Raw genomic sequence first — 25,326 nt, forward strand, 5'->3', positions numbered from 1 at the left:
ACCGCTGGTATGCAGGACGTTAGAACTCCTAACAGAGACATAGCTTTTCTTACAGACAGGTTCTGTACTAACTGAACTCTCTGAACTCTTTCTTGAACCCCAGCTACCTTCTCGTCTGTGAGAAAAGTTCTCTCCAGTCTGGAATTCAGAACCAGACCCAGAAAAACCTGGCTCGTTGACGGCTCCAACCTGGACTTTTGGATGTTTAACAACCAACCTAGAGACTGAAGAACCCCCATAACCCGATCCAGTGACCTGGCACACTCCTCCCGAGACTGGGCTATCACCAAAAAATCGTCCAGATAAGGCAAAAACGTGATGTCCTCTCTTCTGATGAAGGAAGCCATCTCCGCCACTACCTTGGTGAAGATCCGAGGTGCCATGGAGAGGCCAAAGGGAAGAGCCTGGAACTGAAAATGAAGAAGTCCCACCTCGGTCTTCACTGCCACCCGGAGGAATCTCTGGTGATCTGAATGGATCGGGATATGATGGTAAGCATCTTTTAAATCCCGAACCGCCATATGACACCCTGGAGATAAAAGATATATTGCTGATCTGATAGTCTCCATCTTGAATTTTCTGGCTCTCAAGAACTTGTTCAGATATTTGAGATTTATGATGGTCCGGTATGACCCATCCGGCTTCTTTACTAAAAACAGGGTGGAATAAAAACCTTTCCCTAGCTCTGAATCTGGGACAGGAACCAACACCTTCTTGCTTATCAATTTTTTTTTTTATTTCTTGCAGCATGACAGGGGAAGACCTTGACACCACAAATCTTTCTGCCGGGCAACTCAGGAACTCCAACCTTAGACCCTCCCGCAGAAGACACACTAACCATTTTCCTGCCATCCTTTCCCAAGCAGGAAGAAAGAATTTTAACCTTCCTCCTACTGGGATCATGGCGTCATTGTTTACCCTGCTTAGATGTACGGCCTGTGGCAGATCCAAACAAAAAACCCTTATTTCCTGATCTAGGCCTAGATCCCTGTTCTTTGTCCCCCATCTGCCTCTTGTTCTGGAACCTTGACGGGTTCCGAAAGGGCCGCTTATATTGTCGAAACTGCGCAAAGGATTCCTGGGGAAACTTCTTCTTCCTATCTGCCGCCTTCTCGAGTAAAGAGTCAAGCTCTGACCCGAAAAGAAACTGGCCATCACAGGGAATGCTGCAAAGCCTCAACTTGGATGACAGATCTCCCCCTTTCCAATTCTTCAGCCACAATGCACGACGTGCAGAATTGGAAAGGGAAGCGGTCCTTGCTTCCAACCTTACCGAGTCCACCGCGGCGTCTGCAATAAAATCTGCGGCTTTCTGGAAGGTCGGAATAGAAGCCAGTAACTGCTCCCTAGGGCATTTTTCCCTAATCTGCTCTTCTAACCTCTCCAACCATAGCGACATAGACCTTGCAACAACCGTGGCAGCTATACTAGGTCTAAAAGCAGCCGCAGAAGACTCCCAAGCATTCTTAAGGGAGGAGTCAATTCTTTTATCTAAGGGGTCTTTTAAGAACCCCATGTCCTCAAAGGGCAGTGAGGATTTTTTAGAAATCTTGGAGATGGCTACATCCAGTTTAGGGGCCTTGTCCCAAGATGTAGACGCTTCCTCCTCGAATGGATACTTCCGTTTGAAGGTTTTAGAAATGAACGGCTTTTTATCCGGTTTCTTCCATTCCTTTTCTATCACTGCAGAGATAGACCTATGGACTGGGAAACATCTACGCTTCCTTTCCCTAAGGCCCTCAAACATAACATCCTCCACTGATCTATCCTCCCTGGTATCTTCTAACTCCAAGGTAGATCGGATAACTTTTAACAATTTGTCCGTATCTTCCGCAGGAAATAAGAACTTTCCTTCTTTTATATTCTCTTCCGAAGAAAAGGAATCGTCAGAGTCCTCGTTCCTGGATAAAGAGTTGCTATCCTTCGATTCGACGTCAGACTCCTGCCTCACTGCTTTTCTCCTCTTCCTACTTCTCAAGGAATTTTTAACGTCAGACATGATTGACTTCAGGTCTTTCAGAAGACTTGGAGTCTCCTCAGCCACCTCTTCTCAATGCACTGCTGACAGAGCTTTTTTGTGTAAGAAGAAGACAACGGGCACTTGCAAATAGGGCATTCCTTGTTCTTTTTCTTTGCCGCCACCTTCTTAGGTACCGTCTAAGAAAAACGGAAACACACCCAACACTGAGGAACAGTCCAGATCTCTCTAACAACCGAGAATAGGACTCTCAATACCGGTGGCAAGAGCTCCACATCCGCACTTTCAGACCTCTTCTCTTCGTCCATAGTGGGGGGCGATAACCTGCACTGATACAACAATGCCTCAATTATAACCTGCCACCAAGTGTTACTCTCACCTGAGAGATCACTGCTTCTGCAGACCCACCACGCCAAATTTGTCCAGGAACCCTCTGGTCCACTTTCTGGCCTCTGGATACTCGTCTCTGGTGTCCAGAACTACCCAGTTAACATACCTGCCTGGAACCGAGTTTAAAAACTACCGGGAAGCCGAACTTCCGGTCACCTGACCGGAAGTGCCCTGCCGTGGAACGCACCGCCGTGGACCGCATGGCGCTTCCGGTTCGCCGCATCCACATCCGGTTGCGTCTGGCGAGTCGGCGGGTCTGCGAGTCAGTAAGGCCCTCTAGCCTTCTTCAACCGTCGGCGCCGTCCTACTCGCCTGAGGGACCAGCACCTTCCGCCCTATATCCAGCGAGACGCCCGGCCGCCTCCGGAACTTCATCCCCGCGCCTGCGGGGAACAATCGGGCAGGTACCGACTGCCGCCCCGACCCTCCGGCTTCTACCGGGACTTCAAGGTCAGGACGACACTGCAGGCTCCCGTACCAGGACAGGAAACCTCACTGAGATGGGAGAGCGGCTCCACCTTTTTTATGCTGCAGGTTTCCTGTCCTGGGGCGGAGCCATCTCTCTAAGGTGCTGTCGTGGGGGAGGGGAAAAACCCCCAAATTTAGTAGTCCAAATGGCAAATAAGGGGCATTCTTCAGAAGAGGCCTACAGGCTTCTGACCCAGTCGGATGAGGAATGGGAACCCTCATCTGACGAATCCAGCGGGTCAGAATATAAACCTATAGAAAGCAGTGGCAGTCTGACCCAAAGTTCGGACGAGGAGGTTAAGGTCCCTGATACCAACAGGCGCACCCGGCCCTGTGTTGCTAGACAACAGGTTGCGCAGGATCCGTTCAGGGCAGCAGGGTGGGGCTGGCGCTGTCGGATTACGTGGTGAGGCATACACCAGCAGCGCAGCCCATCCTGGACCTAGTACCAGCACTGCCGTACAACATGGTGAAGTGGTGAGCACCAGAAGGGCAGTTGAAGCTGGCACGGTGGCACGTGCAGTAGTTTCCCCGTCGCAGCCACCGCACAGACAGGCCCGTAGAGCCCCTAGAGTCCCTGAGGTGTTGGCAGCCCCCAACTTCAGCCGCCCCAGTAGTTCCCCCTTTCACCGCCGAGTCTGGAGCTCGGGTTGAGACAGCTCAGATCGGTTCGTTTTTTTTTTTTTAGCTGTTCTTGACTGCGGAGCTGTTAGACTTAGTTGTGGCAGAAACAAAATCGATATCCTACTCAATTTATAGCCGCCAACCCGGGAAGCTTTTATGCCCAGTCTTTCCGGTGGAAACCCGTCCAAGTTTCTGAAATTAAAACTTTTCCGGGCCTTCTCCTCAACATGGGCCTAACAAAAAAGCATGAATTGCGGTCATATTGGTCCACAAACCCAATTCATCACATGCCCATGTTCTCTGCTGCCATGTCCAGGACACGATTTGAGACCATCCTGCGTTTCCTGAACTTTAGCGACAACAGCACCTCCCGTCCCAGAGGCCACCTAGCTTTTGACCGGCTCCACAATATTCGGCCCCTCATAGACCACTTCAACAACAAATTTGTAGATTTGTATACCCCTGAGCAAAACATCTGCGTAGACAAGTCCCTTATACATTTTACCTTGGCTTCAAACAATACATCCCAAGCAAGCGCGCCCGGTATGGGGTCAAATTGTATAAGCTCTGTGAAAGGGCCACAGGCTATACCCACAAATTTCAGATCTATGAGGTAAAGATCAGACCCTGGAGCCGGTCGGTTGCCCTGACTACCTGGGGAGCAGTGGGAAGACAGTCTGGGACTTGGTGTCACGTTTATTTGGCAAAGGGTACCATCTTTATATGGACAATTTCTACACAAGTGTGCCCCTCTTCAGGCATTTGTTCCTAGAACACATTGGCTGCTGTGGCACCGCGCGACCTAGTCGCCGGGGCTTCCCCCAACGGCTCGTTACCACCCGTCTTGCAAGGGGGGAGAAGGCTGCCTTGTGTAACCAAGAACTGCTCGCGGTGAAATGGAGAGACAAGAGTGACGTTTAAATGCTCTCCTCCATTCACACAGACACGACAATCCAAATTGAACGAGCATCCAGTGTCACTGAAAAGCCCCCTCCCGTGTCCACGACTATAATTCGCTCATGGGAAGGGTGGACTTCAATGACCAGATGTTGGCTCCCTATTTACTTTCCCACAGAACCAGACGCTGGTATAAGAAGGTCTGTATATTTGATTCAATTGGCTGTAAATAATAGTTTTGTTCTCTACAGTAAGGCTGGGAGAACAAGATCCTTCCTCAAATTTCAGGAAGAGATCATCAAGAACCTCCTGTATCCAGAAGGTGCCGTGGCCCCAACCACCAGTGTAGTGAACCAGTGCAGTGATCCTAGCGATCAGAGTTTGAGTGAGGATGATTTTTTTTTGTCAGAAGCCAGCGACGACGGAGGTCAAGGAGGGGATTACGCAAATCCAAGAAAAAGAGGACCCCAACATCGCAGGGGCAACAACTACCCACTCTTCCAGAAGAGATGGCTACAACAATATTAAATGGTATGGATACTAATGCTCTCCAGGTTATAAATCTATCTACATATAACTTGACCCCCCAGGAGAAATCCATATTGGAGAAGGGACTTTCCTTTTCCCCTATGCAAATTCTGGACAAATTTGAATTTGTTAAAGATACATATTTGTTTTGCAGACAACCTTACTAACTCCCTCGTTTAATTTATTCCCCAATATTCAGCTTTTCTTTCAAGCTGTAGTACATGGGGTACAGAAACTTAAACCAGATTCCCTGCAGGGTAGAAATCTGAATAACCTGGAATCTGATACTATACGAAAATTACAGGCCAACAGAACCTTTGTCATCAAAGAGGCAGACAAGGGCGGAAACGTGGTCCTATGAGATATGGATCTATACATACAAGAGGAAAATCGACAGCTCAAGAATAGAACTTTTTATATACCCTTACCCTCTGATCCTAAAATGGTCTTCAAGAAGAAATTGGACCAATTATTGAAATCAGCCCGGGACATGTTTATTATTACCAAAAAGGAGCACCAATTCCTTGAGGTGAGTCAACAGATTATCCCCACATTTTACCTGCTCCCAAAAGTGCATAAGGACCTCCACAATCCCCCAGGTCGACCCATCGTGGCCGGTATTGGGGGTTTGTGTGAACAGGCCTGCACCCATGTTGACTTTTTTTCTCCAACCCATGGTCCTAGGGTTACCATCTTATGTATGGGACTCTTTCCACTTGATTGAAATGTTGGAACAAGTGTCAATCACCTCTGACGTACTATTGGTGACCTGCGACGTAGAGTCTCTGTACACGAATATTGCGCATAAGGATGGCATCAGGGCCACTACGCCTTCCTGGTGAGCCTCCTGCATTTTGTGTTACATCATAATTATTTTGTTTTCGATCGAATTTTTTATAGGCAGGAGTCTGGAACGGCGATGGGGGCACGCTGTGCGCTCTCCCACGCAAACCTATTTTTAGGTTGGTGGGAGGAGGCCTGCGTGTACCCGTCGCCGTCCTTCCGCGGGTGTGTGGTGGGCTGGTTTCGTTATATTGATGATGTCCTGTTCCTTTGGCAGGGCTCTAGAGAGACTTGTGTTCAATTCATCGACATACTGAACAAAAAGGATTTGAATATCCATTTAACGTACACCATATAGGATGATACAGTGGATTTTTTGGATCTGAGACTACGTAAGGAGCACGAACGGATCGTTACATCCCTCTTTCGAAAAAGTACGGCTACCAAAAATTTGTTGCACTATCAGAGCTTTCACCCAGCCCATATGAAGAGAGGGATACCAAAAGGGCAATCTCTCAGATTGCGGCGCAATTGTACCAACTTAACCGACTTCAGGACAGCTTCAGCAGATCTGACATCACGATTCCAGAAAAGGGGTTATCCCAGGAAACTTATATCCCACGCTTATGAGGAAGCCAAGGGTACTGATCAAATGAAATTATTTACCCCGAAACCAAAAACTAGGGATGGTAAGATACATTTAATCACTCGCTACAATAATCAGTGGTCAGCACTATATAAAATTCTGGAGAATCATTGGTTTTTGCTTACTTTAGATCATAGGTTGATGCCCCATATGGATGATAAACCAAAGATCATTGCTCGTAAGGCACCCTCACTTATAGACCAACTTGTACGGAGTCACTTTCAGCGAAGGCATCAAATTGAAGGGTACACACCCTTGCGACCAATGCAATGTCTGCCCACTCATGCTGGGAAAGGACAACTTTACAAACGGTAAGGAGTGTGTACGCCTGAATCATTACATAAATTGCCGCACCAGGAATATCGTATATGGGATCATTTGTCCACGTAGGAAATTGTATGTGGGGCAAACCTCACAAGAACTGCGGAAACAAATCCAACAACATATGTCCAATATCACCTTGGCCGCTTGGGATCAGGCTGATGAGGAGAAATCTCTTACCTCTGTGGCCACACATTTTCTGGACCATCATGCTATAGTATCAGGGGTACACGTATAACACAATGCTTGCTAAAAGCGGAATCCCGATGGATTTACAACCTAGATTGTTTGTAGCCGCAGGGTCTTAATGAGGAACTTTTATTTACAGGTTTTTATGCTAGATACTTTTTTGTATTTTTCTGAGCCCCCTCTTTATTTTTTGTTTTTTTAGATGCACATGTTCTTTGTTTCCTGCACGCGATTATCTGGCCTCTTATCCCAGGCCTGCTGGATTATCCCCTTCTCTGCACTTCAGTTTGGGAATGATCCGATACATAAGAAAATAATAATTGAATACAATTTAGATTGAAAAAAATTGTTAGCTATATTAATATAAAAAATTAAAATAAATGATTTATAATATATAAAAATTTATAAAAAATATAAAAATGAAAATCAATTTTTTTTTTACAAATAATGAAAAAAACTATATATATATATATATATATATATATCTCTATATATATATATATCTCTATATATATATATATATATATATATCTCTATATATATATATATATATATATATATATATATATATATATATATATATATATATATATATATATATATATCTTTAAATGAATATTTTCAACAAAAAGAAAAAAGAAATGTAATACCAAAAATAGATAGATAAATCTAATAATAATATAAATTAAATATAAGAACGTCGGTGTAAGGAATAATAAAAATGAGGCACGTGTGTTTAATCATATATATATATATATACACACAGGATAAAAATATAGGGTTAATTTAGGGCTTTGATGGTGCCTTTCTATGCACCAATCAATTCAACTTATTTATAGTATTTTTCACTAACGTAATTGATCCTTTATTAGATTATTTGTATGGATCACATTTCAATTTTTTACACCAGTTTGTTTCACTTTTGTTTTTCATCATTGTTCACAAATGGGGTTCTCTATGTTGTGTCTCTCTGCTTAATATATTTATACCCCTTTTTATTTTCTGAAAACTTTGAATCCTGCACACTAATATTGACACTAGGTTTCATATAGGGACTATCAATTACTATCCGTATATGTAAATGTTGTATTTTTCTTTGTCTATCTTTACTTTTATCTCCGCTGCCGTGCGCTTGCCCACAGTATCCCACGCACGTGAGCACCTTGCGCTCTATTTCTGCTATGTCATCTCCAGCTGCTGACACGCAACAAATGCCTCCTGAGCATGCACGATTTGCTGCATCCGGTGTTTGGAACGCAGCACACGCCGGCTCGACTGTGCGCATGGGCAGACGGCACGTCCGGTCGCAGTCTGCTTGCGGCATCCCCCATTAGCCATATCCATGTGCTCTTTGAAGGCTCGTCATTTTTTTGCAAAAAGTTCAGTAAATTTCGATGAATAACAAAAAAAAGTAAAAATGTCAGCAGCAATGAAAGCTCTATTAGTGAGAAGAAAGGGAGGTCAAATTCATTTGGGTGGTAAGTTGCATGACCGAGCAATAAACAGTGAAAGTAGTGTAGTGCAGAATTGTAAAAAGTGGTCTGGTCATTAAGGGTGTTTAAGCTAGGGGAGCTGTGGTGGTTAAAGGGGAAACCATCCTGCTGTGGGGGCATTGTAAAAGGCAGAGCTGATCAGGGTCTCCTGAACCTGCAGCTCTGTGCTCCTCTGCCCCAAGCCCTGTACAAACTGTACAGCACACTGCTCACCCATCTGAGAAGGCAGAAGTGCTGATAGGGCAGAGTGCTTTCCCGATACACCCCCACACGCACTCTCCGATCCTCACAAGACCTCGTTCTCTCCTCTCATCGCCTCTTCCCACAATAGACTCCAAAATTTCTCCCGTGCATCCCCCATACTCTGGAACTCGCTACCCCAACATATCAGACTCTCACCTACAGTGGAATCCTTCAAAAGAAACCTGAAAACCCACCTCTTCAGACAAGCCTACAACCAGTGATCCTCCTGCCGCTATACCGCCATGACCAACTTAACCCGCACCTACTGTGTCCTTCTCCCATACCATGTAGATTGTAACCCCTCACGGGCAGGGCCCTCTCCTTCTGTACCAGTTTGTAACTCATCTTGTTTATGATTAGTGCAATTGTCTGTATTGCCCCTTATCATTTGTACAGCGCTATGGAATGAATGGCGCAATAATAATAATAATAAATAATTAAAAATAATCCACTTCTGCCTTCTCCTCGGCAACCGGGGACTCGTCCTGCTCCGGCAAACTGTCACCCATCGTCATGTAGAGCTTCAGGCAGAATCACAGCTGATCGCACGATCAGCTGTGTTTCTGCCCAGAGGGACAGGGGCTGCAAAACTTGGCTCTGGGTTGTGCACCCCTGTTATAGAGCAAGCTGCGTGAATTGATATATATTTTTGTGGAAAAGGATTCGTTAAAACTTGTATTTTTTTATATATACATAAATGTAAATCAATCACTGGTAACACATCCCTCCTGTACCAATGTTGTTTACAGAAGGCAGGAAAAAAAGTGAGATAAAAATTAATATATTACAGGTTTTACTAAATCTTTTACAAAAAAAAAAAAGTTATTAAACTTTCCGGTAATTATGCTTCCTTGAGTCCACCATGACGGCTTAACTTGGAGATTGACCCCTTGACCTTTGTAGGGGCAGGAACACAGTTTAAAAGGCCACCACCCACTCTCACCTTCAGAGCTTCCAAATTACCAAGACCCGCCATCTGGTAGCAGCAGGATATGATGGACTTGATCCAGCGCCCAATGGAGGCCTTGGATGTCTTCTTCACTTTGTTTGACCCAGCAAACTGAACGAGAAGATTATCCTTCTTCCTGAATTCCTCTGTTGCCCTTAGGTATTAGGTAAGACAGTATCTCGGACATCCAGGAGTTGGTATTGATTCTCAGATGTACTTGTCACATCTTTAGGAAATGACGGGAGGATAATTTCCTGGTCTCTATGAAAGTCTGAAACAACCTTTGGAAGGAAACCTGGATCCAACCTCAATACTATTTTAATTGGAAAATATAGAAAGATAGGGTTCCCGACAGGAGAGCGCTTGAATCTCTCCTAGACATCTGGACGACGTTATGGCTATTAGGAAGGCAGCCTTCAGCGTCAGGTGCTTTACTGAAATATCCTGCACATGGGTAAATGGCTGTTTCATTAATCCTTTGAAAACCCGATCTAAGTCCCACTGAGGGGTCTTTGGGGTTATAGATGGTCTTAACCTTAAGGTGGCTCTTACAAATCTTCTTACCCATCTATGGCTGGCCAGGTCTGTATCATAGCATGCTCCTAAGGCAGAGATCTGTACTTTAAGTGTACTGGGTCTCAGACCCAAATCCAGCCCCCTCTGGAGAAAATGATGAACTTTTATGATGCTTGGGGTGAATTTACTGGAGGGTTCTGACCCAGCCAGCTGCAGTATTTTCTCCAGCATTTGAGATATATCGCAGAGGTGACCCTTTCCCTGCTGGATTTGAGGGTATTGATAACTTTTTCTGAAAAAGACCCCTGCTTTTAATACCTTGCGCTCAAGATCCATGCCGACAATTTGAATAGGCCTGGATTCTGATGGAGGATCGGATCCTGCGATAAAATGTCCTCCTGGAGAGGAATTCTCCATGGTTCCTCCAGCACCAATTCCTTTAAGATTGGGAACCAGTTTCTTTTTGTACAGTATGGGACCACTAGGATAACTGTTACTGGGTCGGACCTTATCTTATGTAGTACTCGGGGAATTAACGCCCAAGGAGGAAAAGCATAGGCGAGATCCCAGGTCCACCTGATCGAGAAAGTGTCCACTGCCCAAGGGTTTTCCCTGGGGTTTATGGAGCAAAAGCGTCCTACCTTCGTGTTTTCTCCTGCTGCGAAGAGGTCTATCTGGGGGGTTCCCCACCTTCTGGAGATTTGTCTTAACACCTCTGGATTTAGGGACCATTCCCCAGGGTCTATGGTCTTTCTGCTGAGGAAGTCTGCTTTTACATTTTCTGTGCCTTTTAGATGGATTGCTTTTCCTAACAAAAGAATATCTTCCCTGACAGTTTTTCTAGACTTGGAGATCTCATGCCTCTCTGGTGCTTTAAGTATGCTACTTCTGCCAAGTACAATTTTCTGGGATGTTTTTAGCATCTCCCAGATTGCCCTTAGTTCTCTGCAATTTGACTATTTTACTTTTGTGTCGTCTGCCCATTTGCCTTGGTCATTTGAGGAGCCTACTCTAGCACCCCATCCAGGATCTCTGGATTTTTTTTATCCAGAGTATACCCCTTGACAGATTTCTCTTTTCTATCCACCAATTCAAATTAGATTTTACGTGAATGGGGATGGATATTCTTTTTCTGAAGAGGACTGTTTTTTGTCCCAATTTTTCAGGATCCAGGACTGAGTTATCATGGTATGAGCCTGAGACCACGATACTGATGTGATGCAGGAGGTCATTATTCCCAATAGACTCATGGCATTGCGTATGAAGCACTTGGCTTGGCCCTGAAATGTTTTAGTTTTTTCTATGAAGGTTGTTAGATTTTCTTGAGGAAGAGACATCACCTGGGTTATTACATCTAGAAGTACTGCTAGGAATTTCATTTTGGTTGATGGGACCAGACAAGATTTTGTTCTGATTATCCAGCCCAACTCTGAAAACCGGTGAATTAGGTAACTGGTGCGACTGGACGCCTCCGATTCTCCCAGAATGAGTCGTCTAGATAGGGAAAGATTTTTATTCCCTTTGAGAGATAATTTCCACCACTAGCTTTGTGAAAACCCTTGGGGCAGAAGAAATTCCGAAGGGTAAAGCAGTGAACTGGAAGTGGTTTACAACTCCGGTGCTGTCTCTCAGTGCAAACCTGAGGTACTTTTGAGAGTTTTCGTGTATGGGGACGTGATAGTAAGCGTCCTTCAAATCTATGGACATCATGTAATCTCCTTCTTTGATTAGAGGAGTGATGGTCGTTATAGATTCCATTTTGAATTTTCTGTATACAATGGATGAGTTTAATCCGTTTAGATTTAGGATGGTACGGAAGGAGCAGTCTGGTTTCAGAACCAAAAACAGGTTTGAATAATAACCCCTTCCTTCTTCTTAACAGGGGACTTTTACCACTACACCGGACTCTTAACTGCAAGACGCCCTGCCAAATCCTTCCCAGAACTTTTGGACTGTGGGAGGTTATCGAACTTTTTTTTTGGAGGGGCTGAGGAAAATTCTATACGGTAACAGTTTTTTTTAATATCCGAGGCCCAGGGGTTCTGTGTCATGGTTTCCCAATGGGATAGAAATCTCCTCAACCTTCTTCCCACTCTGGCGTCATTGTTTGTCAGACTGTTTGTTTTGGGGATTGAGAAGGAAAATCCCGTATTGTCTGCTGCTTTTTCGAAGATGGAATCCGAGTACGGGACCAAAAATGTATTCCCCTGAAAAGGCGATAGAACATAATTTTGCTTTTGACGCTCTATCGCCTCCCCAAGATTTCCTCCACAGGGCTGAGGCATCCGCCAAAAATGCTGTAGCCGACTTGAGGAGAGGGATAGAATTTAGAAATTCTTCGCTCGGGTCTAATTTTTAATATGGTTTTCTAAGCCAAAAGTACATTGACCTAGCTGCGGAGGTTGCAGCTATGTTCGTTTTAATACCAAACATGGATGCTTCCCAAGACTTTTTCAGGAGAGAATCCGCCTTCCTTTCCATCGGATCCTGTAATTGAGAGAAGTCCTTGAATGAAAGGGAGGTTTTCTTGACAACCTTCGCTACCTGGGACGTCGATTTTCGGTATTGAATTAAATATTTTTATATCAGTTGGATCAAAGAATCAATTTTTGAATCCTCTGGGGACTCCCAGTCTCCTCTCTGGGTCCATCCATTATCATATCCTTTATATTTTTGTTTACTGGGAATACTTTAGATTTTTTAGCTCTGAGTCCCCCAAACATCTTGTCTTGGACTGATCGAGGTTTTTGTACCTCCTAAATGCTCATGGTTGCCCTTACGGCGCCCAATAATTCCTCCATATCCTCAGACGAAAAGAAGTACTTTTTTCTGTCTTCCACTATTTCTCCCTCTGACAGTGCGCCTACGTTCTGTCTAGAGGTAGAAGCGTCTTCGTCCATGTCCCCCGATTTAGAGGATGGAGCGGACACTTTAGAATTTTTCGCAGGCGGAGTAGGAGGGGCAGATCTGAGAGAGGCTAGCGAGGATTTTATCTCACTCTGAATCATTGATTTAACTTCCATTAGTATGGATGGTTGCTCCCCTTTTACAAGCTCGTTAATGCAGGCTTGGCAGAGCTCCCTTTTGTGATTTTCCGACGATCATTTGCCACAAGTAGCACATCTAGGGATTTTTGACTTTATTCTGGGCTTTTTTATTCACTAAAAGAGGAGCAACCAAGTATCAGTGGGCTATTAGCAAAAAAAAAAGCATAACATGATACATATTTTCTTCCCCACAGTGGAACTCATGGTTGGAGTAGCCGAGGGGGCATCTGTAAGATCCATTTGGTCTGCAGGGGCATCAGGGGCCGACATTTGGAGCAGGAGCCTCACACGCTGGAACGCTAGTGCCTTTTTAAAATTGCCGCCTTTGAATGCTTGATGCGGCATTTAACGTCATCACTGTGCGTGCGCACGCCTCCCGGCTCCAAGCCCCGCCCACTCAGCCTCCTGCCGGCCAGACAGAGCTGCGGCTTTAAAAACGGGTCCTCGTGCAGCGTGCTCTGTGGTGCACGGTCAGCTTTTCAATAGGGGGAAGGGGGACCCTGCACATTGAGGAGAGATTCAGGCCCTATGGAACAGGAACAAGATCAGCTCCATAGTCCTCCTCTGCCCAGCTGAGGACGGAGCCTTCGGAGGACAGAGGGCAGGGCTAAACAATCCCAAACAGGTATCTAAAATTTATACAAAAGAAAGGGCTGGGCACTCACTATATCTAGTAGCCGTGGTACTTTATTGAATAAAATAAATTATTATATTATTAAAAACACATTCTAACACACACATACATCAATAATATCTAAAATATATATATATATATATATATATATATATATAATCACTGTAACACAATGGTAAAAAGGACCTATTAGATATATATAAAAGAACGGATGTGGCCAATAATTCGCATATATGGAGGATAGGAATAATCCAAAACTATCCGAATGTTCAGTCCAATATCAGAAGTGTGCCATATACAAAAAAGTTCGGATTAAATAGTCGATCCGATATCCTAGGATCTATTGCAGAGACTAATAGTCTGTGTAGTTATAGTACTGGGTTCAAATATATTCGCACAGTTCAAGGTAACAGCGTTAACTTCCAAATGGATTGTCGATTATATTATAGTTCAGTCTACTCACATAATGAATGTACTTAGGCGGCTCAGATCAGCAGTCCGCGGCGTCCCGCGTAATGGTCAGGGTATGATCTCCGCTTGTACGTGTGAGCCTCGACTTCACAGTGGAATAGTCTATGGTAACTCCTAGTGGATTTCACAAAGAGTTTTCGACAAGCTGTTTTTCAATTGAATCAAAGTTCCTCACTTACTGGCGCCAGTAGTATGTTTATAGTCCACAGCTCTGCAGGTATGCGATCAACCTTCAGTGTATTTTCTCCAAGAAGGGTCGAAACTGCAAGAATTGGTGGTCCTTCAGTCCAATCGGGGGGTCCAGTACCAGACGCGTTTCGGGACTCTTAGTGGCCCCTTCCTCAGTGGTTGACCTCCCCTCCCTAATGTCTCTCCTTTTATAGAGGACTTCAGTAATCAATCCAACTTGGAAATGAACCAGGTATTCCTCAAATTCTGAAATGGATCGGGTTCTCCTCAAAATCTGTAGTGGATCTCAATGTTGGGATCTCTTCAAATCAATCAATATTATAATTTTCAATACAACAGAATGTCCTCCATAATCCTTTCCATAATTTTCATTAGATATGCATAAATCTGGATTGTATATATCAAAGATACACCAAATATAAAGAAACCGCATATGCGGTATTGATGCGTCTTTGTTGCGTTTATGTTCAAAACTATCCAGGTTTCATGACTATATAGATGCCTCATATGCATATCTACAAAAATATATAAACATCAAATAATAGGTCACCATCGTGTCGGGCTATGTTATATAGCCTTGTTATAGTGTACAGAAGATTTTGCAATAAAAAACGCATGGTCTCCAAAAAAAACGCATATGCGGTTTTGATGCGTTTCCATTGCGTTTTTTCTGAAAAACGATAAAACACACTGTATAGTGCATAAATAACATAGAATTCCCAAAAATACATGCAAACATACCATAAAAACTATAAATTGTATATTAATGAATGCACGAAGATTGGTATTTCCTTACTCATGTTTGAGGAAAAAACTGGTTGCTTAAAACCATTTAATATATAAAAGTTGTAATAAAAACATAAAATCTCCATATCAAGTTCCTAAGAATGATTCTAAGTTAAGTTACATTTTATACTTGTATATAAAACCTCTTGTAGTGGCTATCTATTTCGAATTCAGATCTTTATTGTAGTAGATTGGGGGGAGCATTGGGAGGTATCTAAAATAACAAACAAAAATATATCCTACACCTCCCACAGGAGGTCTCTCTGGGAGGTGCCCCTGTAGGGACAGGAAACCCTGAGGGTGAGAGTGGGTGCTGGCCTTTTAAACTCTGTGTTCCTGCCCCTACAGAGGTCAAGGGGTCAATCTCCAGGTTAGGGTACTTTCACACTAGCGTTTTTCTTTTCCGGCGCTGAGTTCCGTCCTAGGGGCTCAAATCCGGAAAAGAACTGATCAGTTTTATCCTAATGCATTCTGAATGGAGAGTCAGTCCTTCAGGATGCATCAGGATGTCTTCAGTTCAGTCTTTTTGACTGATCAGGCTTTTCAGAAAAACGTAGCATGCAGTATTTTTACCTCCGGCCAAAAAGCCTGAACACTTTGACTGAACGCCTGATCAGGCTTTTTTCCCATTGACTTGCATTAACGCCGGATCCGGCCCCGTGTGTTCAGTCAAAACGGATCCGGCTTTTGCATGTTAAACCCGAAAAATGTGAAAAAAAAGTTAAAGTCCATAAATGGCGGATCCGTTTTTTCCAATGCATTTTTCCATTGTGATCGAAAGCCTGATCAGGATTCAAATGTAATCCGTTTTCACACGTTTTTCCGGATCCGGCGGGCAGTTCCAGTGTCGGAATTGAACGCCGGATTAAAACAACGCTAGTGTGAAAGTAGCCTTAAAGGGTTTCTACCACTTAGGTGTCACATATTTAGCTGTCAGACACTAGTGATCCGCTAGTGTCTGCTCTGCCCAACCATCCTAATATAATTGCTTTTGGGGCGGTGGTTTGGCTAAAAAAAACTACTTTTATTAATATGCTAATGAGCCTCTAGGTGCTATGGGGGCGTCATTAGCACCTAGAGGCTCCGTCTACCTTCAGAAACTGCCGCCGCCCAGCGCGTCCCTCCAGCCCGCCCATCTCCTCCTGAATGCGATCCTCCTTGTGAGCGCCTGTATTCGGCGCATGCGCAGTAAATGTCTGACAGCTTCCCTGCTCAGACATCTCCACTGCGCCTGTTCCTCGGAGCACTATGGCGTCATCGCGCAGGCGCAGTGGAGATGTCTGAGCAAGGAAGCGGTCAGACATTCACTGCGCATGCGCAGAATACATACGCTCACAAGGAGGATCGCATTCAGGAGGAGATGGGTGGGCTGGAGGGACGCGCTGGGCGGCGGCAGTTTCTGAAGGTTGACGGAGCCTCTAGGTGCTAATGACGCCCCCATAGCACCTAGAGGCTCATTAGCATATTAATAAAAGTAGTTTTTTTAGCCAAACCACCGCCCCAAAAGCAATTATATTAGGATGGTTGGGCAAAGCAGACACTAGCGGATCGCTAGTGTCTGACAGCTAAATATGTGACACCTAAGTGGTAGAAACCCTTTAAGCAGTCATGGTGGGCGAAATGGAAATATACATCTGTTCAGCTCCACCTGATTAGGGATGAGCGAACTTCATATTTTGAAGTTCGAGTTCGGGTATATGCTGAATTGCATTATGGATTCAGTTACCACGGACCATAACGCAATTCCATGATGGAATGCATAAAGGAATGCCTTTAGAGGCATTCTGTTATTCATTCTGTCATAATAGAAATCTATGGCCTGCATAACGGATCCGTACGGCTTCTGTTATGCAGGAGAGGACTCCAGCATAATGAAAACTGGACAGATCCGTTATGTTGGCCATATACTTCTATTATGATGGAATGAATAACGAAATTCCTATAAGGGCATTCTGTTATGCATTCAGTCATAGAATTGCGTTATGGTCTGTGGTAACGGAATCCATAATGCAATTCAGCATATACAGTACCCCAACCCGAATTTCTAAATATGAAGTTGCTCATCCCTACGTCACTATTACATGGTGCTATCAGATTGCACTTAATTTTTTAGGTGACAGGTGCCATTTAAAGTATAATTCAATTTTCAAATCACTTTCTCTTCATCTATTCTGAATTACATTCTAATTTTTGTATTGTATTCTATTAATTGATTTTACTGTCTTAATGCAAAAAAAAAAAGCCACACATAGGCTGGGTTCACATCTGCGTTTTTTTTTCCAGCAGTCTGTTTCGGTGTATGAACAGACTGCCAGAGTTTACCTTATCCGGATACCACAGTGCACCGCCAGATCCCCATTCACTGTAATAGCCAGATCACCACTGGATCCTGATTATTGGCCTAGGTGCTGGCTTTCTGCTGGACAAAAAAATGCTGCGTGCAGCATTTTTTGTCCAGAAGAGGGCCAGCATGTACGCTGGATACAGTGCATTCCGGCAGTCTGTTTTAAGTGATTTACTGTCTTATTTAACCACTGGATTTACATCTAAAAAGCTTATTTTTGCTGTGTAAGTCCTCCATTACTGCTGCTTCTGAGGATGTGTTACACAGAGTTAGGAAGCAGGATCCCCTGTTTATCCATGTCTTGTATATGGGCAGACATGTCACCAGCTAATTTTCGCCAACTAACTCAGAACAATGACTTCGAGATTGCAGAAGGAAAAAAAAAATATTAAAAATTTCACATCAAGTCATATAATGAGCAGAAATATTGTTATTCCTTGTGTGCACACATGGCAGATTATTCACGGCACCAGACACTGGGTGATAGACCTAGACCCATGTCCTGGTAGTGTGGGAAACTACTGTACAGTCAGTCATCTTGTACAGTGGAGTGCACCAGTGTGACATCTGTTTGCAGTATGGGCTATGAATAAAACTGGCGGAGGTCAGTTTTAAATGAAAAATGCTCAGTGCAACACTGCAACATTCCATCTAACCTAGGGAACGCAGCCATCCTATGAACCAATTCCCCTGAAAACATTAATATGTAGAGTATATATATAAAAATAAAGAAAACATACCCTTTTCTTTTCTCCTATTACAGGTGGTTGGACACCATTCACCAGCAGCTTGGTCAGCTGTTTCGATATGAAAATCTTCTGTATGTGTACATTAATGAAACCTATTTAAACAGATAGTTTACAATATTAAATTCTGACACATGATGAATTAATATTAATTTTGCTCTCCTTTCTGATCTTACATGGGCATTGAGATCCATAAGTAAAGCCTTATTAACACATAAGTGTTTGGTCAGCTTTTTCCATCAGCAGTTGAGAGCCAAAAACAGGTGCAGGTCAAACACGGAAGAGGTTAAAATATTTCCATTACGCCTTATCTTTGTGGAGGCTTGGAGGCGCCTGGCTAACAATCAGTGACGGAAATCAGTGACCGATCATTGACTGTGTGACTAAGACCTAATATGCTGGGCGCTACAGTTGCATAGGTCCTAGTAATTGGGTCAAAACTTGTGTACAAGACTCCACAGCGTGCTACCCGCATCTCTCCATGTCTAAGTAAGATTAAGCAGAAGAATGCGACTGTACTAAGGCCTCTTTTACACGAGCAAGTTTTCAGTGTGGGTGCAATGCGTGACGTGAATGCATAGCACCCACACTGAATCCTGACCCATTAATTTCAATGGGTCTGTGTACATGAGCGTTTTACTCACGCATCAGTTCTGTGTTGTGTGAAAAATGAAGCATGTTCTATATTCTGCATTTTTCACGCAGCCCTGGACCAATAGTGAATGGGGCTTCAGTAAAAAAAAAACTTTTTCAGTGATGGTTGCTAAGAGATGTTGTTTGTAAACCTTCATTTTTTGTATCACATGCATGAAAAACGTATCAAAATGCATTGCACCCGCGTGGAAAATAATTAAAAACTCAACGCAATCGCAGACCAAACTGACTGAACTTGCTTGCAAAATAGTGCGAGTTTTACTGAACGCAGCCTTATAACACAGGGTAAAAATCTGAAAAATATCCAGAGTTTAACGTTTTCAAGACTTTTCACACGGGCGGTGCGGATTGGGTCCGGATGCGTTCAGGGAAAATGGTGCGATTTTGACAAGTATGTTTTCACTGCGATTGCGTTCCATGTTTAGTTTTTTCCGCGCAGGTGCAAAACATTGTAATGCGTTTTGCACGCGCGTGAGAAAAATCGGCATGTTTGGTGCCCAGACCCGAACCTCTTCGCAGAAGTTCGGGTTTGGTGTTGTGTAGATTTTATCATTTCCCCTTATAACATTGTTATAATGGAAAATAATAGAATTCTTAATACAGAATGCATAGTACAATAGGGCTGGAGGGGTTAAAAAAAATATATATATATTTTTTAACTCACCTTAAAGGGAGTCTGTCACCTCCATATGGCCATATACAGTGCTTACATGGCTCAGTAGCACACCTATACAGGATTCTAATGGTACCTTTGTCTTTAGACTTGCACCAGCAGGAAAAACTAAGTTTAATTCATATGCAAATGAGCACTCGCAAGTGTCCAGAGGCGGCGTTCAGTGTGTAGGTGCCCAGGCTGTTCTGCCTTCTTTTCACTTTACTCCTCCCCAGCCTCTTCCTTTGCCCACCCTTCAAGTCCGGACTTAGGGCGTACCTTTTACAGAACAGACTGTACTTTTTATCATTACCATTTTCAGATACATAAGACTTTTCGATGACTTGATATTATATTTTTAGGGAGGTGAGGTGACAAAAAAAAAAGTTGTTTTGGCATTATTTGTATTTATTTTGACTGCGATCACTTGATGGGTGATATTTTTATGGAGCCAGTCGTTACAGAGTGATGACAAATATGTCTATTTCTAATTTTCTTTCCGTTTTACTCAAGAGCATTTTTGGAAAAAAAAAAATCATGTTTTTGTGTTGCCCTTTTCTTACAGCCATGTTTTTTTTCTATTTTTCTAGCTATGGCCTGGTGAAGGCAGTTTTTTTGCGGGATGAGGTGACATTCTTTAGTACCATTTTCGGGTACATACAACTTTTTGAATACTTGATATTATGGGAGGCAAGGTGACATTTTAGTGTAATTTAGCCATCAGAGTGGTCCTTTGTTTTTTGAGGGGGTTTAATACAGAATAATCATGTTCCACCTTAGACATCTTTTTTCAAGACTAAACAAATTCACTTTTAAAGGGAACCTGTCACCGGGATTTTGTGTATAGAGCTGAGGACATGGGTTGCTAGATGGCCGCTAGCACATCCCCAATATCCAGTCCCCATAGCTCTGTGTGCTTTTATTGTGTAATAAAAAAGGATTTGATACATATGCAAATTAACCTGAGATGAGTCCTGTCCCTGACTCATCTCACTTACAGGACTCATCTCAGGTTAATTTGCATATGTATCAAATAGTTTTTTTTACACAATAAAAGCACACAGAGCTATGGGGACTGGGTATTGCAGATGTGCTAGCGGCCATCTAGCAACCCATGTCCTCAGCTCTATACCCAAAATCCAGGTGACAGTTTCCCTTTAATCATTGCTCATAGCTAAGATTTTCCAGGTCCTTAATTTGTTTTGTTGCTCTACTTCACACTTTTTCTAACTCCATGGCATCCCTTTTTATGAACTGGTACCCAGAACTGAACCGCATATTCCAGGTGAGGCTGTACCAATGCTTTGTATAATGGCAATATTACATCCCTGTCCCGCGAGTCAATGCCTCTTAACACAAGACAGAAGTTTGGTGGCCTTAGAGGCGGCGAACTGGCATTGCATGCTGCGATTTAATTTATGATCTACTAATACACCCAGATCCTCCTGAGTAAGTGACTCTCCCAGTTTTATTCCCCCTAGGACTGTGATGGATAACCTCCGTCACTCCAGCGGTGATGGAACTACAACTCCCAAGATGTACACTTGCTTGACTGTTCTCAGAATGCCATATAAATGAATGAAGCATGCTGGGAGTTATAGTTTCACCACAACTGGAGTGCCGGAGGTTAGACATCATAGCCCTAGGACATATGCTGCATAGTGTAGTTGGATGCTAATGTCTGTAAGGAGCAGCGGAATATAGTAGTGCTATATAAGTGCATGAAATAATAAATAAATAGTGCATAACTTTACATTTCAAGACTAAACAAATTCACTTAAATTATTCTTTGCTCATAGCTAAGATCTTCCAGGTCATTAATTTGTTTTGTTGCTCTACTTCACACTTTTTCTAACTCCAAGGCATCCCTTTTTATTGAACCTCATTTGCCACGTGTAGGCCCAAACAGTAAGTTTGTCCAAGTCAGCTTGTAACTTATTAACATCTAACATATTGCAAAGTTTGGTGTCATCTGCAATAATAGAAACAACAATATTAATCCCATCCTCTATGTCATTCATGAATAAGTTAAAGAGGACCTGTCACCTCTCCAGACATGACTTTTAGTAACTACTTGCATTCTGGAGCATATATTCTTATGACTGTGCTATGCCATTTCTGTATTATTCCTGATAAAAGATTACAAATAAAATGCCAGCAGTCTGCAGAAAATGTACTGCTGGGTGTTACCAGCAGCAATGTATCCAATCAATGCAGCTTGTGTCAGACTGTGCAGAGACACCCCCCCCCCCCCCCCCCCAAACTGTACCTTTACTGCAAGCTGTTGGCAATTCAGTCAAACTTCTTGTAGAAAGAACAGAGGAATTTTCATAACGTAGAATTGTTATTACATCGGGAATTAAAGTAGTTACTAAAACAGCCATTGCAGGAAGAGGTGACAGGTCCTCTTTAAATAATAGCAGACCCAGCACAGAAACTTGGGGTACACCACTTATAACCGGGGACTAGGGATGAGCGAACCCGTGGACGTTCAGGTTTGACCCGAACTTGACCCCAAACACCGAACACCACTGAACGTTGGGGCTGAAAAATAGCTTTAAATAAGTCATAGAAAGGACTAGAGGACTGCAAATGGAATCAAAATGGGGGTAAGAGCAATACAATTGCTCTGCAAACAAATGTGGATAGGGAAATTACTTAAAATAACATAAAATACATAACGATATTTAGAAGTTTATCGCAATAACGATATATAGTGCAATAAATAACCATTTAAAAGAAAAAAACACTTCTGGCCACAAGGAGACATTAGACTGTATGGGGGCAGCCACAAGGAAACATTATACTGTTTGGGGCAGCCACAAGGTGACGTTATACTGCATGGGGGCAGCCACAAGGAGACAATATACTGTATGGGGCTTATACTCATGACCTGTATATTGACCTTGGGTCTAGTACATCCCCATCTATGTGCACTATACAAAGTACACTGTAAACTGGGGTGTTGAGTTTTGTACACTATATATGGGGGGCAGGTGTTGTACACTTTTATGGGGGGTTCGTTCATGTGTATATGGGGGGGGCAGTAAGTGGTAAATGGTATATTTTGAGTGTCACTTTTGTAAACAAATGCTATTTGCCAATGCTAGAGCTGGCACTGCCATGTGAAAGGGCTGCTGAAAAAACTACAAGCCTGCCAAAAGATAGGATAGGAGATGGTATTACCTAGGAGACATATTTATTCATCATTACCCTAGTCCGCATGTGCTGTTGTCTTTTCGCCTCTCTCTTTGGCTGCTTAAGTCGGCCTGGCTTTTGTACATCAGACATGTGAGGGCCGTTAGAGCAGCCGTAGCGTGGCCTATCAGTGACAGTATTCGGATTGGTGGGCGGAGTCTTGGTAAAGTGGGAAGGAGGAGGGGGCGGTTGCAGTGAGAACTGGCAGATAATGTGCGCAGGTAGCAGGGCGCAGAAGTTTTAGAAGCGGTCAGTGCAAGTGCGAGCTCTCCTATGACGCCATCAGTAGGGAGTCTACCAGCGTGAGCTTGTACTCGCGCATCTTCTGATTGCGTTCCAGTAACGGAAGTAAGGACAGCATGTTGTCCTTCTAGTGGGGTGGCCTCCCAGTAATCATCACTGGTAAAAATGAGGGCAACTCTGCGTTGGTGCAGGAACCTACCATATTTTTCATCTGATCTGAGGTCTGATAAAAAAATAAATAAAATCTTATAATACAACCGGAACTGTTCAGAAAGGATGCAACCTGTTGTATTATTCGAACTGATGCATTTTGCTGTGGTTTTGAGATCCCATGCCGGATCTCAAAACCGTACCGTAAAATTGCATATGTGAAAGTAACCTTACAAGAAAATGGTTACAATATACTTTCTAGATGGCATCTTACTTCCACATGGCTCAATTAATATAACCCCCAACAATGATCCATCTTGCTGGCGATGCAGCAAACAATTAGGCACATATGTATTTTAACCTATGGTGACATGCCCTCTGATAACTACATACTGGTCTACTATTGTTCGATTGGTGTCCTAAATCTCTGATATTGAACTCCCTGTCTCCCCACTCATGTGCTTGCTACATATATTTACAAACAAAATTCTGAAACGCATATTAACCCTTCTCAGGTATCTCCTGGCTTTTGAAAGGATCCTCATTTCATGATATTGGAAATTTAAATCCCCATCCACGATAGATCAATGGCTCCAAAAGTTTGACCATGTTTTCAGTGTAGAAGTGATAGCCCATTGGGGTAAACAGGCATAATGCAACTTTCTAGTCTATCAGGTGACCCTGGGCTAAAATCTGGGAACTTTCTCCTGATCATTAGGATTGATTTATACTTTGATTTATGCACCCAATGCTTATAATTCTCTCCTACTACCTTCAGAGCTCTCCTTTTACTGAAATTTTACTCATGTATTTCCTACCTCTTAAAGAGGCTCTGTCACCAAAATCAATCCTATTAAAACAGGTATTATTTGTATGCAAATGAGCCATTGGAGAACCAAGAGTCGGCTTTATGCGACTTGAGAACCGCTCCATTGATGGCCCTGGTGCTCCAAATACGCTCCCTCCACTTAGATTGACAGCGCAACCATTTAAAATATATAAATGCAAAAAAATAAAATAAAATCAAGGTCAGAGTACGCTGGTCCCCTAAATAAGACAACGACAGGGAATCAGGCCTGAGAACTAGGAAAGGAATATGGACACCTTCTAGTGAAAACATAACCAAAATCCTGACTGACTACCAGTATTAACAGACCCCAAAGGTAGGTTCATACACAGGAATATCTAGAGTCCTATATCTAGAGTCCTATGGGACCCTGGTATTAATGGCAGGGTCAAGACTACCTGTTCCTCCAAAATTAAGGACGAACAAGAGTCTACTTCAGGCCTAATACAAACAATAGGGAAATGCAACAGACAGAACCCATACAAAATACAAAAGGGAAAGGAAAGACAACTTCAAAGAGGCTATGGAAGCACCAGGAACTCAGCCAAGATCCAACCACCACCGCCTACTGATCCACAAGGAAAACCTGTCAGACAAAAAACACATGTTGCCAGGCTCACAGATCTCCTGCCACTCACTGTCGCAGGGACATCCGTATGTCTCGGTACATCCGTGACACACTACCCTTCCCATAATTTACATCTTCTCCCATGCCCTGGTTGAATTTAATGGATTTTGTATTTTTCAACTGTACCAACTATGTAACTATATTCAAGATCCGGCCTTTAGATGGAACCAACTTATTGATTCAGGTGTCAGATTCATGAATTTTCATTTGTCTGTCCTATGGAGGGTGAAGCCACTTTCTATTTTGTCATTGTTCAGCCCCCCCCCCCCCCCAGGATACTAGGATCTGTCCCCAAATTACATAATTCCAGGTGATTCCCCAAACATGTGTCAAGGCAGCCTTCTTCTGCAAGAAGCAACAAGAAGCAATATGGACGCAATAGTAGCAATATTGAACCTGGAAAATGCAATTTCTAGTTGGACCTTATCTGCTTGTGTAAAAAGAATGCTTTTAATATACGTTACCTGGGCCGGCAATTTCTGTTTTCTCAATCAAGTTATTTTCTGGAAGATTTTTAACAATTTTATTTGCAATTTCAATTGGGCTTACTTTTTCACCTTTTGCCTTAAGCATCTGCAAAAAACACAGGTAACGCCATCCATATCACAAATATTATATATACACACACATATATATAGCATACGATATTCATTTACTGGTAATATTGGTACTTGTTAACTATCACAAATCCTTATTCTATGGATGTATAATA

General features: G+C 43.1%; 1 protein-coding gene across 1 annotated transcript in view; it reads right to left on the reverse strand.

Annotated features, from left to right (window-relative positions):
- Window positions 1-25,326, reverse strand: part of RARS1 (arginyl-tRNA synthetase 1) — a 394,458-nt gene that overhangs the window by 231,473 nt on the left and 137,659 nt on the right. The window contains exons 4-5 of the mRNA XM_044280902.1: window positions 25,079-25,187; window positions 18,237-18,337 (exon numbers count right to left, since the gene is read on the reverse strand). Coding sequence (XP_044136837.1) covers window positions 18,237-18,337; window positions 25,079-25,187 — 210 coding nt within the window. The remainder of the gene's footprint in view (window positions 1-18,236; window positions 18,338-25,078; window positions 25,188-25,326) is intronic.

Source organism: Bufo gargarizans, chromosome 2, assembly GCF_014858855.1.
Source record: "Bufo gargarizans isolate SCDJY-AF-19 chromosome 2, ASM1485885v1, whole genome shotgun sequence".
NCBI lineage: Eukaryota > Metazoa > Chordata > Amphibia > Anura > Bufonidae > Bufo > Bufo gargarizans.